The sequence below is a fragment of the Camelus ferus genome, chromosome 8 (genome assembly GCF_009834535.1).
Source record: "Camelus ferus isolate YT-003-E chromosome 8, BCGSAC_Cfer_1.0, whole genome shotgun sequence".
Lineage (NCBI taxonomy): Eukaryota > Metazoa > Chordata > Mammalia > Artiodactyla > Camelidae > Camelus > Camelus ferus.
The window spans coordinates 28,627,538-28,645,154 of record NC_045703.1 but is presented as its reverse complement, the minus strand read 5'-3'; the positions used below and the strand labels follow the sequence as shown (position 1 = coordinate 28,645,154).

General features: G+C 39.5%; 1 protein-coding gene across 2 annotated transcripts in view; it reads right to left on the bottom strand.

The window, feature by feature from the left end:
• The window catches only part of SOBP (sine oculis binding protein homolog), a 157,699-nt gene that overhangs the window by 125,711 nt on the left and 14,371 nt on the right, over positions 1-17,617 (bottom strand). For both annotated transcript variants that reach the window (XM_032484632.1, XM_032484633.1), the window contains exon 3: positions 17,034-17,219. In XM_032484632.1, coding sequence (XP_032340523.1) covers positions 17,034-17,219 — 186 coding nt within the window. The remainder of the gene's footprint in view (positions 1-17,033; positions 17,220-17,617) is intronic.

The window sequence follows — 17,617 nt, the reverse complement described above, 5'->3', positions numbered from 1 at the left end:
TTTAATGCCATACTGAACCTAGATTCTTTAACAAGACACCACTAAGCATGTGTGCCTGCAGCTCCTTAACATTAAAAAATAATTTCACTGATTAACCAGTGAAGGGACTTCTTATAAGTCTCTTCGACAAACCTCCACTTCTCAGTACTCACTGTAGAGGGTCTGTCTTTCCTATGTACTCACCCCAAGAAGCTAGAAGAAGAAAGGAAGAGGGTATGGTGGGAGGGTATAGCTCAAGTGCTTAGCATGCAGGAGGTCCTGGGTTCAATCCCCAGCACCTCCATTTAAAGCATAATTAAATAAATAAATTTAATTACCTCTCCCTGCCAAACAGACAAATAAAAAAAAAAAAATAAACAGCTTAAAAAAAAAAAAAAGGGAAGAGGGTAGAACTTAAGAGTAAAGAAAACCCAGAATCCTCTATGCAACATTTCCCAAAACACACTCCACAGAACACTAGTACCATGGGATACTTAAAGGGGTGTTATTTTTAAAGACTTCTATGGTCAAATAGGTATGGAAGACACTGGGCTAAACAAAGCTAAACAAGCAGCTCTTTATTGTAAGACCTTTTGGTTCCACCAATGTGTAGTTAGGAATCTTCAAGAGAGAGATAGAATGTGCTGTATTTCACAGATTTGACCATGGACAGGTACTTTCACAGAGAATTCACAAGACTGGATTTCTAAGAAAGTCTCCCTGGACGTTCTGCACTACTGCCCTATACGAGCACTGAAGCATAAGCACTGTCATGTGGGTCATTATTTATCAGAAAGGTTTCTCTTCTTTTGCCCAAAATTGCACCTTCCATTGCCAGGAGCTTTGTCTGCACTGGGCAGAAGGAAAGGGCAGGCAGCCATGTGGCCAGTCCTGGGTGTGCTAACCAACACCTACTAGTCCTCAACAAACACCACCAAACTGAACAAAGATACCTGTGGTCCACTGAATCCTGTAGTGTCTGCTATATCCGGAGAAGGCAACCCTTTGCCTGTAAAGTTCTACAGAGAAAATGGCAGAGATCAATACTAAGGCAATGAGAGAGAAATACTGCTCTTAACAGACTGAATAATTCACATTCATTGGGTGGTTGCCATGGACAAGAATCTGACGTAAAATCCTGTCTTCCATCCCTGTGCCCTGGATTTGACCCTCTGTCAAATCTCAGATGTGCTGGGACAATGACGTTTCAATGATGGGTTTGCTTTCCACCGGACCTCTCTCTCCTACGTGGTTGCAGTCCATGCACTGAGCCCTAGCATCTAGCCAACAAATGTACATGATTAGGGACAAGGGAGCAAGGTCAAAAAGTGTGCACCAGCAAATTCATCACTGCTGGGAAAGCAATTCCAAGCCCCTGCCCTGCATAGAGGAGCATCATCTCCAAATAAATACCAATAGCAGCACATTAGGACTGAAGGGTCAAAGGCTGCTTTACATAGGACATCAGAGCAGGAAACGTATTCCCATTACCCACTATTTATCCAAAGGGCTCATCTCCCCTTCTGAAATCTGGCTGTCCCATTAATTACACTTAATGGGCCCTACAGTGCTTGACAAATCTCCCCAGAGGGGAAACCTTAATTGTAGACAAAGAATTCAATTTATTTACTCAATTTTGTGCCTGTCACTATACTAGGGGCTGGAACTACGCTGGAAAACAAGACAGACATGATCCCAGTCCTCAAAGAGCTTTCTATGGCTGCCCCCAGCATAAAATGCCAACATGAAGTGGAAGGGGACTGTGGGAAAACCAGGCTTGCTCCCAGGGCTCTGTCACCACCAGGGGTCACAGGAGCCAGGTGTTCTTGGTGCCCACAGAGCGGGGTAAAAGCAGCCCCACTGTGACTGAGCAGCGGGCCAGTCCACCTCTCAGCATTCCGGGCAGTTCCACCAAGAAGCATGCCCTGCCTCGGGCTACCCTTCTAGGGGAGGGGAACTGACTGGCTAGAGATTGGGGTCAAAGGGACATGTGGGAAGGGTAAAGCCTTCACATCAAGTACTGTGCCCCCCCCAGTCCCCCTTCTTCCCTCCGTGACCTGAACCACAGGTTCAGCAGACTGAAGAGGGGGGAGAACTTCACTCAACTAAATGCATTGATAGAACCAAGATGAATCTGCCTGGAACACCGTCAAAAAGATGATTTACTTCCCTCTTCATCGTCTCATCTTGAAATACTCAGATTTCTTGAATGAGAGTAATGAATGGATGGATGAGGGGCTCGCTGAACGGGACCCACTCCAATCCCTACTTGGGAATGTGATGAGATGTCACGTGCCAAAACAGCCCGGCTCTGGGAAGGGTAGGGGCCACACCCCGGCAATCTTTCAGAGTCCTCTCTTCTCTCTACCAACTCTACTTGGGCCATATCATCGATGCACTCCTGTGACTCTGGTTACCATCCACCATGAGATGAAGATGTCCAAATCAACACAGTTGCTTCTCAGATTATTTCCAACTGCCTCCCAGCATCTTAACTTGTCATGTCCAAAGCTGCATGCACACCCCTCCCCATAACCTGCCCCTTCACGGTGTTTCCCATCTCAGGTCCTGGACCCCCATCCCTGCAGAAATCTGGCATCTTTCCTGCTTCTTTCCTCCCTCTCACCTCCCATCTTCTGATTAATCACCAGGTCCTCCTAAATATTTTTATAATGTATCCATTCATTCATTCAGTAACAATTTACCCAGTCTAATTATGTACACGTCACTGTTCTAGGCTGTACTAGGCCCATCCTCATGGAGTTTACTGCTGTCCATTCCAGTGAAACCACCAACACCTCTTGCCCATACTACAGGTGGCCTCCTATTTCACTCCCATCCGGCTCATTCCCTCCACTCTGGATGTGGGGGAATTCTAAACAAATCTGATCACTGCTCTCACCTGCTCAAAACCCTTCAGAGGCATCCACTGCCCTCAAGAAGTTGGAACTCCCCAGCATGGCCTCTCCACGGCTCCCGTGACCAGGCCAGCCTCTCAGCTTGTCTACTTGGGGCTGTGGCTTCTTTTACTTTCCTGAGGTGCTATCTCTGCTCTGAGCCTGTCCACGGACTGCTTCCTCACCCACAACCTCGAAATCCTTGACTGGGGCAGTCACGCTCTCTTTCATATCTTATCTTAAGCCTCATCCTAAGGAGACCTTTCCTGACCTCAAACCTGGTCAGATCCCAAAGCACTCTGGACTTGATCATCATCAGACTTCACTGAGATTTCTTTTTAATGTCTGTCTCCTCCACCAGACCGTGAGCCAGTTAAGACAGGGAACATATCTGTGTTGTTCACTAGCGTGAAATGTCTGACTTTGGGCCTCAGTATAAGGAGGACAAAAATCAGAATCCTTACTAGATGTACCCGGGTGGTTAAATGCCCAGGGCAGGGGCAGGGATGGGGGGAGGAAGCCAAGGGTACCATCTTTGCTAATCACTCAGAACAAAGTTGCCTTAGAGGGAAACACCAGTGAAAAGCCCCAAAATAGAATGCAATCATTATTTCCACTCTCCTTGGCCAAGTCCATGAACTAAGTCTTCTTAATTTAACAGGAACTTTGAGAAGTCAGCGTTGGGAATGTCCCTAGAATAACAAAAGTTACCAACTTCACCATCGCTTCTTTCTCTTAACCAAACTTTATTTATACCTTCAAATAATTAATAGCAAACATTTCAGTCAAGTCTACGTTAATTCCAAAAACACATCCACCCTCTACAAGCAAGGGAAAGTGCAGCTGACATTTCCTCTTATTTCCTGTTAGTACCTTAGCTCCTTGGTGACCTGGGGCAGGGCATTCTGAAATCCTAGCTAGGTCATAACCCCAGAAAGAGTTTATATAATGCCAAAAAAAAGTTCCAGGCTGCCTCGAGGATCACAAAATGTGCAATTTAGAATCCATGTTTAGTTGGTGTCCCTGTTTCTGCCATGAAAGCAACTCAATGACCTTGAGAAGGTCATTTACCCTCTCTAGCCTCATCTTCCTCATCTGTAAATCTCCTTGGATCTCCTAAGAGATTTAATTACTTCCCTGGATGTGAGAAAGGGATCATGGCAAGGAATTTCCCAAGGCTAAGACAATACCTTCAAACTAGCAGGGTTTTGATAATTCCCTTCCTCAACTCTGGGACAGGGGACCTTAGTTTTAGGGTTGTTTTCTCTTTTTTGCATTCATGCACATTTTTAACTAAATGCTCCCAACACCCCAGTAGGTGAGTCAGATATTGCCTAGAGATGACATTAACATGACATACTCAAAGACATCTAGAAGTCAGGAGTAGAAGCGAGCTGGAACTCTCCTCACCATGGTGCCCCCAGTTCAGTGACTAATCTACATCTGACACATGACCCTCAGTATCTCTGAGAGAGCAGTTTGGAGGTCATGACCTACACTATTTCGTTAGAAGGGGTCTCCTAGGTCCCTTCTAACTAAAATTCTGGGATTCTACATCTCTCAAAACAGCAAGATCCACTTAAAGGAGTGCAGCCAGCGGGTATTCTTTATCCTTTCTTCTTTTTTCTTGAACCCCTCACTTAATTTCCTCCCTTTTTCTCCTTCTGGATGGCCACCACTATTGTCCTTTGCCCCTACCACAAGAGGCTTAGGAAATTCTTTGGCTGACGGGACAATTTTAGAAGTGGACCTTTAGGAGCTCTCCAATATTTGCACCACCACGAATCTGGTACCTTCTTTTTAATCCTTTAATGCTTCCCTGTAAAGGGACAAACATGAATGTTTATAAAATTCTAACTTTTTATATTCTTTTCCATTAATTTCTGATCTTTTACTGTGGACTTCAACACACATGGTATTTTAGCCTGAGTTTTCCAGAAAACAGAATCTGAGACAAAGATTTGCATGCAGGTGGTTTATCAGACATGTGATTCCAGGAAGTAGGAGTGGGGGACAAGGGGAATGAACCTGGGGAGGATGAAGAGCCAATGTGACGATGTGATACTGAGTTAGCCACTATTCAGGGAGACTGGTGTTCAATCATAAAGAACATTCTTTGGAGTATGGGAAATACATTTCATAACTATTAACCCAGGGGACAAAAGGGGAAAGAATGTATTCATCAACTCTCGTGTTCCACTGACCTAGTGTGTTAATTGCCCTATACATCTGGTTTGCACATGCATATGTACAGCAGAAAGGATTTACACAAAGCCCATGCTGCCATATCAGAGAAGTCCCAGAGAAAGAAGCTGGAGACATATGCCACAAGCCCTTTCAAAATGCACGTGCCTAGGAAGGAGGGGCCAAGATGGCGGAGTAGAAGGACGCTCATAGCTCACCGTCTCCCACAAATACACCAAAACTCACATCCACGGACCCATTCAGCCAACCAGAGCACCTACCGAACTCCAACAGAACACTGCCCTCTTCAAAATGCAAGTGCCTAAGCTATCAAAGTACTGCAGCAGTCACTGTGGGGCCAAGAGGATCTGGAGTGGTACATAAGAGGTGCCCCATACACAGAGTTGCCATCCTTGTACAGCCTGGTTTCTCAACCATGGCACTGTTGACATTTTCAGCCAGATAATTCCTTGTGTGGGGCTGTCCTGTGCATTGCAGGATGTTAAGCCTCATCCCTGGCCTCTACTCTCTACATGCCAGTACCACCCCCTCTCCCAGTTGTGACAACCAAAAATATCTCCAGATACTGCCCAGTGTGCCTTGAGGGGCAAATTTACCCATGACAAGAACCACTGATGTAGAGTAATGTGTATCCTGTTTTTGCCACTCACCTGGGCCCCTTCATTTCTCTCCGCTTTACACCATATCAAAAGTAGCTCTCAAGTACACCACTGTGACAGATACTTATGTCTTAAGCCTATAATCTAATTTTTGGGCTTCACCATGATATAATTCATGTAAATGTTGATAATTCTTTAATAATAAAGAGTGATAAGATTTTTAAATGCTTGATTTGAGGAAACTATGAACAGACTAAACATAGGATAAAAAAATGTTAGAATTACCGTCTAGAACTTAGTTGCTGAAATCAAGAGGAGTTAAAAAACTTTTTTTTTCATTTTGAAATTTAGGTCTCTAAGTCAAGGACTCAATATTTTTTGAGACAATTTTTTTTTCTCTGAGCTATGCATATGTGATATACACACAACTTCACATTCAACTTCAAGGCCCACACTTCACCCACCTAAGCCCATCCAAGGAACTCCTAGGAGACAATGTTAACTACTGTTAATGAACATTTAAACTGTTTCCAGTTTTTAGCTGTTGTGAATAAATGCTACTACAGAGGTTCTTCTAAATGTCTTCAGCTCACATATATACACATTTACATTGAGTATGTATCTAGGATGGAATTATTGGGTAATAGAATATATGTATGTTCAGCAATAATAGATATTGGCAATCAGCCTTCAAGAGTGGTTATACTGACTTACACTCTCACCAGCAACGCATGAGAGTTCCAGTTGCTCTATATCCTCCCAGTACTGGATATTATCAGTCTTTTTAATTTTAGCCATTCTAATGTTGTGTACTGGTATCTCACTGTGATTTAAAATTTTATTTTCCTAATGAGCAAGATTGAAAAACTTTTAATATTTTGGGGGGGTCACTTGGATATTTTCTTTGGTGTTTATATATTTTTTTTTTTGCTCATTTTGCTATTGTAATGATTTCTTTTTTATTTCTAGGGGTTCTTTATATATTGTGAATATGAGTCTTTTGTGGGATATGTATCACAAATATCACCTCCCACTCAGTGATTTGCTGTTTCATTCTTTCGAAAGATGCCTTTTAATCAACAGAAATTCTCAACTTTAATAGAGTCTATTTAATCAACCTGTTTCTTTATGGTTAGTGTTTTTGGTGTAGAGTTTAAGAAATATTGGCCCATCCAAGATCATAAATATATTCTCTTAGGCTTTCTTCTGCAAGCTCTAATGTTCGACCTATTACAGTTAGATCAACAATCCATCAAGAACTGGTTTTTGTGAACAGTGTGAAGTAAAGAATCAACACACATTTTTTCCCATAAGTACATTTATTGAGAGGACTGTTCTTTCCTCACTGATCTACAGTGTCATCTTTGTTGTTATGGACTGAATGTTTGTGTCCCTCGCTAATTCACATTGAAGTCTTAACTCCCAATGTGAGATACTATTTGGTGATGGGGACTTTGAGAGTTACGGTGAGATGAGGTCATGAGGGTACAGCCCTAGTCTGATGGGATTAGTGCCCTTATAAGAAGAAACACAAGAGAGCTTGCTGTCTGTCTCTGCCATGTGAGGACCCAGGGAAAAGGCTGCCACTGCAACTCACAGAGAGAGTCCTTATGAGACATCAGCCCTGATGACCTTGATCTTGGACTTCCATTCATTAGAATTGTGAGAAAATAAATTCTGGTTATTTAAGCCACACAGGATAGGGTATTTTATTATGGGAACTCAAGCTGGCTAACACATTTGTTATAAATTAAGTATCCATTTAGACTTGCTTCTGCATTCTATTACAATGGTTTATATATATATATATCTTTATATCATTATCTCATTGTCTTTTTTTTAATTCAACAGAAATCATTTATTATTGTTCATGGTTACTGTGGGTCTGAGATTTGAGGGTAGTTTGGAGCAATTTTGGCTCAGGATCACTCATGAGGTTACAATCAAATGTTTTGGGGGGCTGCAGTGATCTGAAAGCTTGACTCAGGCTGAGGGATCCACTTGTAAGGTGGCTCAGACACAGGGCTGGCAAGTCAGTGCTGGCTATTGATGGGAAGCTTCAGTTCCTATCCACATGGACTGCTTCACAGGACTGCTTGAGTTTCCTCATGCTCCTCTCTATTCCCCTCAAGAGTGAATAATCTGTGAGAATTAGGCAGAAACTGCAATAACCTTTGATGATAGCCTTAGAAGTTGGTCACACAGACCATCTTTGATTCAATGTAAGAAGATACCACCAGGGGGCCAGGATAATTGGGGGTCATCTTGGAAGCTGGCTACCAAAATTTCATTATCTGAAGTCCAAAAATAGGCAAAAATAAACTATATCACATAGGGAGGCATACTGAGGTGTTTAAACTATAGAAGAAAAGAGGGCAGTAATTACCATAAAAGTTGTTACCTCTTGGAGGAAAGAAGGTATGAGCAGACAAGGATCACTGTCTACAAAAGAACACTTTTATGTTTTATGCACTTTTCCAAAATTTATATATTTCATAATTGCAAGAAAAGGTTCTTTACAAAAGTTAAACCAAAAGATAATGGACATGAAACAGAAAGTGTTCCTTCCTCTTTTATGTCTCAAATACAGATCAACAGATTCCTAAAGGATAATTTTAGATAAGGTCAAAAGAATAACAATAGCAACAACTAACACTAATAATATTAATTAATTAATAATTATTGTAGTCTTATAATAAATGTTGAGATCTGCTGGCATAAGTCTTTCAATTTTTTTTTCCTTCAAGATAGTCTTGGCTATTCTTACCCTTTTGCATCTCCACGTACATTTTAGAAATAGCTTTTTAATTTCCACAACATTTGATGCTGGAATTTTCATCAGAATTAAATATATAGATCAATTTAGGAATAATCTGCCTTTTTAGAATATTTAGTCTCCAAAACATAAATATGATGTATCCCTTCATTGATTTAGGTTTTCTTTAATTTCTCTCAGCAATATTGGTAGTTTTCTGTGCAACAATCCTGCACACATTTTGTTAGATTTTTTTTCCCCTGGATATTTGATGATTTGATGCTATTTTAAAAGTTATTTTTTAGTTTGTTCTTCTGCATGTGTATGGCTGGTATGTAGAGATATGATGGACTTGGGGGCATTGACTGTGTTTAGACATTGATAAATACACTCATTAATTATAATAGTTGACCTGTATATTAGTGAGGTAGAGAGGTTATAAACAATTCAAACCTTATAATATTTTGTTTCTTTTTCTTGCCTTATTATACTGAGTATGAATTCTAGCACAAAATTAAAGTGGTGATGGTGGTTATCTTTATCTCATTCTTCATCTCAAAATTTCAGTATTTCACTGTTAAGTATATTTGCTGTAAGTTTTTGTGGATATTTTTTGCCTTATTATGGAAGTTTCATTCTATTCCTGCTTTGCCAAGAGTTTTTGTTGTTGTGTTAAATTCTATCAAATCATGTTTCTGCATCTATTGAGAATATTGTATGACATTTTATTTTATTCTGTTAATGTGGTTAACAATATTGACTAATTTTTAAAATTTAACTCAACCTTACATTCCTAGGGAAAAAAAAATCCAAATTAGTCATGATGCAATATCCTGTTGTTTATATCATTGACTTTGGCTTGACATGATTTTGTTCAGGATTTTTGGATCATTATTCATGATGAAGAGAAGTTCTCCACTTAAATGTAATCAAGTTACATTAAATTATCATTCATGCCTTTGTCATGTGATGGAATCAAGATCATGCTGGGATCATAAAATGAGTGAAAGCGTTTCATTTCTATTCTCTAAGAGAGTTTCTCTGAGTTTGGTTTTATTTTTTCCTTAAACACTAGAACTTAACACTGAAGCAATCTCAACCTAGCAAGTTCTTCATAAAAAGGATTTAATTATTTAATTTCCTTACTATTCAGGAAATTAAGGATTACTCAGGTTTTCTATTTCTTCTTGTGACTGTTTTGGTAAATTAAATTAGACATAATGTGACTTCTCTTTTGCAGAAATTCTGGGAATTCCAGTGATCACAACTTATGTGTAACATCAAAATAATTAAGTTTATTAACATATGGGTGATACAGTCTTTTTATTTACTCAAATTTTGCACTTTCTAGCACTTTCTTCAAATTTCAAATCTATTATTTCAAGTCACTCTTTCAGAGTAAAAATTAACAATCAGTCACTGAAAGTTGTCCTAAGCAGCATAAATCTTCCATCAGACTTTCAGGTGCCGAAACTACAGACATAGGTAAATGTGCTTTAAATATATTCAATCAAATATATATTCACAAATATATATTATGCCATATTGAAATAGACCCTTTCAAGTCATAGAATCAGCTAGGCAATTCACTATACAAGTCACAAAATCAAGGTTTTATAAATGTAGGGACATTCCAGATTACCTAAGCTAACTACATCATTTTCAGACAAGGAAATTGAGGCTCAAAGGGGCTAAGTGGCTTATTCAGGATTATCTAGCCAGTAAACAGCAGAGCTGGCATTAACAATCCAGGTGTCCTGGTTCTTGTTCTGATAGTCTTTCCACCACATCATGCTACCATTCTAACTACACAATCCATTTGGCAGTAAGAATGACTGAACACATCAAAATTTGACTTACACCTTTTCAAGATCCTTTGATTGTATAAGAAAAGATGAAACAGGGCCCACATCACAGTAGCTAACATTTCAAGACTTCACTTTGTCTTTTTTATCACTCTGAATTTCAAATAACTATCTCCTAGCCTACATTATGTTTCAGATGTCATTTCTTCTCAACTATACAAATTCAATAGTTTCTGATTATCTGCCCATATTCTTTCTGCTACTCCACTTTAACTACCCTTCTGCTCCCACCCTGCACCCTCTAAATGTTGCTGAAATTATGTCATTCTTTCTAAAGTCAAACTAGAATGATGTTTTGATTATATACCAAGTACCCTGTAAATTCTTGGTGGTCAGGGATAATAATATACACTATATACATATTTGTATTATCTATCTCTCTCTCCATCTATGTGTATTGTCTCATGCAATGTGAAGAACAGTCAGTAAATACATTATTGACTGAAAGACAGACACAGTGTTTTGGATAATCCAGTGGTAGAATACGGGTTAAAGGGACACTATGCCTAAGTTTGACTATCAGCTCAGCCACTTATTACCTGTGTGACCTCAGGCAAATTGCTTAACTCTTCTGGTTCTCAGTTTCCTCATCTGTAAAACAAGGTTAATAACAGCATCCACAGAGAGTTTTCCTGACAATTAGATAAGATCATCTATTAGCACAATGCCTGGCCCATAATAAATGCTCAAAAAATAGTAGCTATGATGAGATTAAATCGATACTGTTATTAACTACTCCTATTCCTGCCTTTCACCATAATTCCTCCTGTCCTTGTCCTTAGTGGTTTGGAAAACTCTACAAATCTGAGGGTTCAGTGAATCTCTTCTTTTTGTTGAGAAATGTATCTGCTACATAAATAGTAAGTTATCCAAATCCCATTAACTCTAGGTAATTTTATTTAATAATCATATTTTAAAAGTTGTACAAATAAATAAAAGGCAAAGTAATTTCTATTAAATCCTGTTTTCTCAAAGGCTATTTGGAAAACAGCATTCATATGCAAGCCCCAAGAATATTAAATAACAGATAAAATAAATAATGATCATAATGCAAACCACATTCTGATTCCCACTTCCCTGCAAGTACAACTCCATGTAAGAATTATAAGAGCCAAAAAGTAACATGCTTATTAACTGTGGGTTACTCAGCTATATACATAGAGCTTAGCAGATCACGTGAATGTTTCCATATTCTCAGTTAAGCTAATGGTTCCTTAGAGCCCAGTTCCTATAATCCCTTAAGAATTTAAAGATTTGCCTGAAAAAATATATCATATTTCCATGACTATGACTGAACACAAAGTTGGAACGCTCGCTGAAAGCAAACCATCCTGGAAGACAGGAAATGGTCATTGTTTTCCAAGAAAGGCAAGACTTTCCTGCACACAGGAAATCAAGCTGGTCTTAGGAGCTTGATCTCACGTCCCTCCACACAAACCTGCGTGCGCTGTGTGCGTGGACTCTACCTTTCACCTCACACGTGGGAACACACTAGAGAATGAGAATAAGGTCACTTATTATTTGAGGTAAAAGACATTATCTTCAAAACTGCCATATAAATGCATCCAGAGAAGTATATTCCCTCCGTTTTTCATGTTTCATTTTATTTTAAAGTATTCAGGGGTTTAGAGGGTTTGTGGACTTGTAATAGGCAAGTTGTAAGCCTCTGAAAAAACCTGTCAAAAGACTCAGATCTAAAATATCATTTCCTAGATACACAGTGTTTTCTGCAGCCAGGCTCAGTGAAACTTTCTCTAGCTAAGTCACTGGATTTCGTCTTTACCTTATGAATAAAAACAATTACGCTAACAGTTTTACTGACTTTTTTAAGTTTGGAGAGCAAAATGTTGTTTATGGAACAAGTCTGAGACTAGGAGATAAAAAATCCTGGTTCAAAAGTCCCAGCTGGTTGCTTTAACCAGAGGTAGGCAAGGCTGGGGAGACCCAAGCTTACCCAACCACTGCAGAGGACTGATGTCCAATAAATGGAGCTAGATGTTATTACACTTGTAAAGCAATAAAGACCGATATAAGATCTTTGTTTTAAAAAATCCATTTAAAATTCATTTTGAATGGCTTTACTTCAATAGTCAGACTTGTAGGGGAGCAGAGCAGGCGTAAGCATTTTGATGGAGATTCATTATTGTACAGTTCTTACCATCCATGCTGAAAGTCCTTTACCGGCACAACCCTCTTTGAATGCAGTCCCAAAGGGTTGAACCCATATTAAAATCTCTAATATGAGAAGAATGACAGCAAGGTTACAGTGTAATTAACCTGAGTTATCTCTCAAAACTCTTGCTGATATATATTCTGCCACTTCAGACCATGCTTAAGCTGTGGTTTTTTAAATTAGCAAAGAAGGAGGTTTTCATATTCATTCTGACTTAAAGGATAAAGGAATATTGGCATTAAAAAAAGAGAGTTGGTTGATACTTTCTATTATTTTCTAATATTATTCTTATAACATTTTTTTAAATGGCGAGTCTGCACAGCAAAACCTTATTCTGTACACTTCTAGAGTCTGTAGGAAAGTCTGTAATTCTTACTTAAGGAGCATGGTGATTCCCTTCACTGCTTGGAGAGAAAACAAAAGTAAAAGCAGGGCTATTATTCTGTGTTTATAGCAAGTCTATTACCATAGTAACGACTGTGATGTCACAAACCCTACACCAAGGGCCAGCTTCTGTCTCTGAGGGGGGAAGGACGGCTTAGCCTCGGAAATCAGATGAAATTGGATTGAAACATGTAGCCAAAGCAGGGTCAGTGCTTGTGGTAATCACCAAAGCCCAAGGAGTTCCCATTCTCGGAAGAAAAGGGGCGCAGCAAGAGACAAGCAGCTCCCCAGGCCCGGGAATAAGCTACACCCACACTTCTGTCTGCAGCTGTGCAAAAGGAGAGTGGAAATCCAAGAGAGTGTGGTATCACCGTGTTCCCGATCACGAGTATTCCACTGGGCCCACTGGCTGCCAGACGTGGATGGGATCCAGTGGTGAGCCTGCCTGAGCACATGAAACACTCTCTGGAGCTAGTGTCTGACCAGATGGAGCCCTCTGGTACCTCGGAGCAGAAGCAACTCGCCTCATGCTGGCAAGACCTTAAAACCAAGCTGGAGTTTTACGCCTACTAGGTCATCCAGGTTCACAGAACCACAGATGCTCAGACTCAGAGAACTTAGCAAGTCTCTCAAAAGATGTGGATTTGGGGAAAATAACCCTGTGCAGGAACAAGTTGTATCCCCTGTCACTAGGGACTCTGAAGAAGCAGATTCATAAGTCTTCTTACTCTGATACGGTCCAGGGAGGTATTGTATAAATACACTGAAAAGGCAACTTTATATTGGATTGGGAGTCAGAAGACCTTACTGCTAGTCTTGACTCAGGTGTTTAGAAGCCACCTGACCTTGAGAAAGCTGTTTAACCTATTTGAGCTTCAGTTCTTTATTTAATGATACCTAAAATGCTATTTACCAGGGTTATTGTAAAGATCAAATTAAATAAAATAATAAATTTGAATGAGTTTCATAAACTGTACAGGGTTTGATACAGGCATAAGGTATTATTTGCATTTCCACATAGCTTATAGGTTTATAGTACAACAGGAACAAGTTGAACGCTAATCATTATTTTCTTCCCAGGAATCCAAAGCATACATACAATCCTCATCTCCCCTATCCCAAGAGGTGGACACATGCAGGATACAGTCAACTCTTAATTACTCAGGGGCTGATTATCAAGGGGCCTTTTGCTCCTCGTCATTGTATCATTTATTAGTGTCCCGCAGGAACGCCACATTAACCTATATATGGCTAGAAAATTGACAATGAGCATCCCTCAACTCGATTACCTTGAATAACAATTCGGGGAAAGGTTTTAGCAAAAGGAAGAACTGAAATGATTAACTAGTGGGAAATTTTTGAACAATGTGTAGACTTTATACTTATCTATGGATAAATACCTCACTGTCAGGAAGGCTATGGTCAAGGTCAGACAGGTTGGAACTAATTCAAACATGATCTTAGCGTTTTCTCAGAGAACAACAAAGCAGCCCGTACTATCTTATTATGCATGTGCAAGAGGAACTTGAATATCATTCATTCATTTATTCAACAAACACTGATAGAGTATCTATTATGTGCCGGAGCCCACCACACACCCTGGAAACTGCTATTTTTCTGCTCTGTCACTGTCCCTTCCTTTTGATATTACACAGAGCACCCTGGCAAAGCTCATGGCCTGACTTTTAGAAACTCTATTCACCTTCCTTTACCACGAGACTTTTGCCAATCTTACCCTAATGCCAGGGTCAGCAAGCTATGGTCCCTGAGCCAAACCAGGCCCACTGCCTTTTTTTTGTAAATGAAGTCTTATTAGAACACGGCCACACCCATTTGTTTATGTATCATCTGTAGCTGCTTTTCTGCTGTCACAGCAGAGCTCAGTGGTCATGAAAGAGACAGTATAGTTCCAAAGCCTAAAATACTATCTGGCCCTTTACAGAAAAAGGTTACAGACCACTGCACCAGATAACATGACTAAATCAAAAATTCACCTCTCCTCTAAGTTTTTGCTTAGGGAATAACAGAGTCAGCTCCTTGAAGGCAGAGAAACTTTGTGTATCTTGGTCTTGTCATATAGAACCCTGGAGTAGGACCAAGTCAAGGTTTAGAGCAGATACAGAAAATTAAACACGTCCTTCCCCACGTTCTGCTTTCAACAGATGAGCACCTTGGAGTTCCATGGAAGACAGTATAAAACCGCTGGTGTTGTTACTCTGGCTTCTAATTCCTCAGAGTTCCTACATCTAAGGCTTCCAAGGCTCAATTTTTGGCCTCTATCCTTTGCATATTTATTTCCTGATCTGATGTGGAATTAGAGTTAAATAGGAGCTGTGTGCTTGAATTCCACGTGGCTGGCTCAGCAGGAAACTCCAGGGCAGGTTTTTTGGCATGCCAAACTCATGATAGCCTCAGCTATGCTAATTTCTAGAGCTGTTTGCTCTGCTCAAATAAATCTTAGAGGGGAATTTTCATTTGGATGCATACCTTTTTATGCACACATTATGTGCATGATAACTCTAGGGCAGAATAAGGACTGAAAAAATAAAAAAGAAAAAGAGGCATGGTGTTTACTAAATGGTCTTCGTGTGGCAGGCGCTATGCTAGTGCTTTTTCTCATCTCATGGCTACAATTATCCCATGAGGTGAAACTGTGATCCCCATTTTACAGACAGGGAAATTACGTAACTTGTCCACATTCACAGAGCTGGCAAATGACAAAGCCCAGATTTGAACCCAATCTGTCTGAATCTGAAGCCCGTGTTCTTTCTACTTAGTCACTCTGCCTTATTGATACCCTCATCATCAGCTTCACTCACCTAAGCCACTGGACCTACATGCAAACAGGAACCTACATTTACAAAATTAGTCACCCTTCTCTCCCGTTGTCCTATGCAAAATATGTCCTTTGACCTTTGGGAGATAAATTTGGGCCCCTCAGCACCACAAAATAATCAACCAGAAGAGAATAATGTCATTCGAAATACAAACTTTTTATGATATACAAATAACGTTAGTATTTAGTAGACAAACACAATTACAAATGATTTTGATAGGTAAATGGACTTTGATAACATATCTGAGGACCTCAGTATGAAAGGACACTTTTACTGCTAAAATGTAGCAGGCAAGCAAGAGAATGTGCCCATATCATGAAAGAAAATGTTAGTAACACTTAGAAGATACGGTAAATATATCTATAACATAAGCCCAGGAATTTATATCTACAAATATCTTCATTGTTTATGGAAATGTAACCGAGCACATATCTTCCCTAGAAAAACAAGCAAACAAAAAAAAACAAACAAAAAACAAGCATTACCTTTAGTGAGTTACAATAAGTACTGCTATCAAAATGCAGTATTTATCATTGTTCAATTCAACATACAGAAATATAACCAGTATAGCAATTAATCATTCTAGCATAATTCTAACACTTTACAGCAAGCCAGATACAATATTATTGAACGCCTCTGTCTGTGTGGAGCATAACTGTAACCTAGCTTGCAATATCACATCATGCTCAGCCCACTGCCATCCAGCTTAATACACCACCATCTAATTTTCTGGAAATATAAAAGCACTGATTATATTTTCATGCAAGTGAAAGTCAGATCTCCACTTTTTTTTTAAGCTCTCAAAGAGAGCTTTCCAGGAATTAAAAAGAACTCTGTAGCAGAGATGGCTAACCCAGGTTGTTTCTTAAGTGGATTTAGAAGAAGGCACACTGAGGAACAAGCCTGCCACACATGCTTTACAAACTGCCCCATCCTTCAGAAAATTCAGAGGAGACGTGGTCCCCACTGCACCACCACCCGGCTCAACCATGGTTACTTTTGTTCTTGCTAACCAGCCAGTCTATATCTTATTTTTTAAATTAGTTCATCCTTTTTTAACTTTAAACATGATTTCAGAGAAGGAAAATATTTTTTTTATAGCCAGGGATAGGAAAAGTTTATTGTCAGCTGAAAACTGACAGCCTAAGCAGTTGTAGATTGGGGAATTTGTTTAAAAAACAATACTATTTTAAATAATACAGGCACTAATATTTCTTATCTACAAAGTCCCTTAAAATAGTCTTTTCCAAAATTAACTTGAATATTTAATAATTATCGTAGGTCGGTTAAAACAATTTTCTATAAGTCGTTATCATGGGAAGCCCCAGTAGTGACTTACCTGCCGGAGGCTTTATGAAAGGTGGCGGAATTAAAGGTACAATAATGGGCACATTGCCATGATCCTTTGACCCTGCGGGTGAGTCACTGAGTCCATTTCCCGTGGCAAGCCCTGAATAGCCTGTGCTTATATTGTATGGTGAAATAACACTGTCCTCAGGTAATTTTGGTTTTGGCAAAGAATTTTCTGTAAAAGAAAAAAATTACATTCAATATGACAAAAGGACTTATTTTCCTTATAACCACATTTTCTCAAGTAAAATGGCTATGGAATAAAAATGTTTTCTTGCAAATCTTTAAACACTTTACCAGAACTCCACAGACCATCCTGGACCTTTTCAGGCATGTTACCATAAATTTCCAATGGGCTCCTTTATAATTTGCTCCACTATGATAGCTAATATCCCAACTGTATCGTGGTGATGAATTTTAGCACTGTAAAAGCCCATAGAAAATTGAGAGGCAATTAACCTTTTCCATGTACAAAATGATATATAGCAGGTATCGCTCTCTGGCTACCAGGGGAGAAGTTTAAAAAGTACCCCCCAACCCACTACTGTAACTATGTCCCACTATATTACAAAC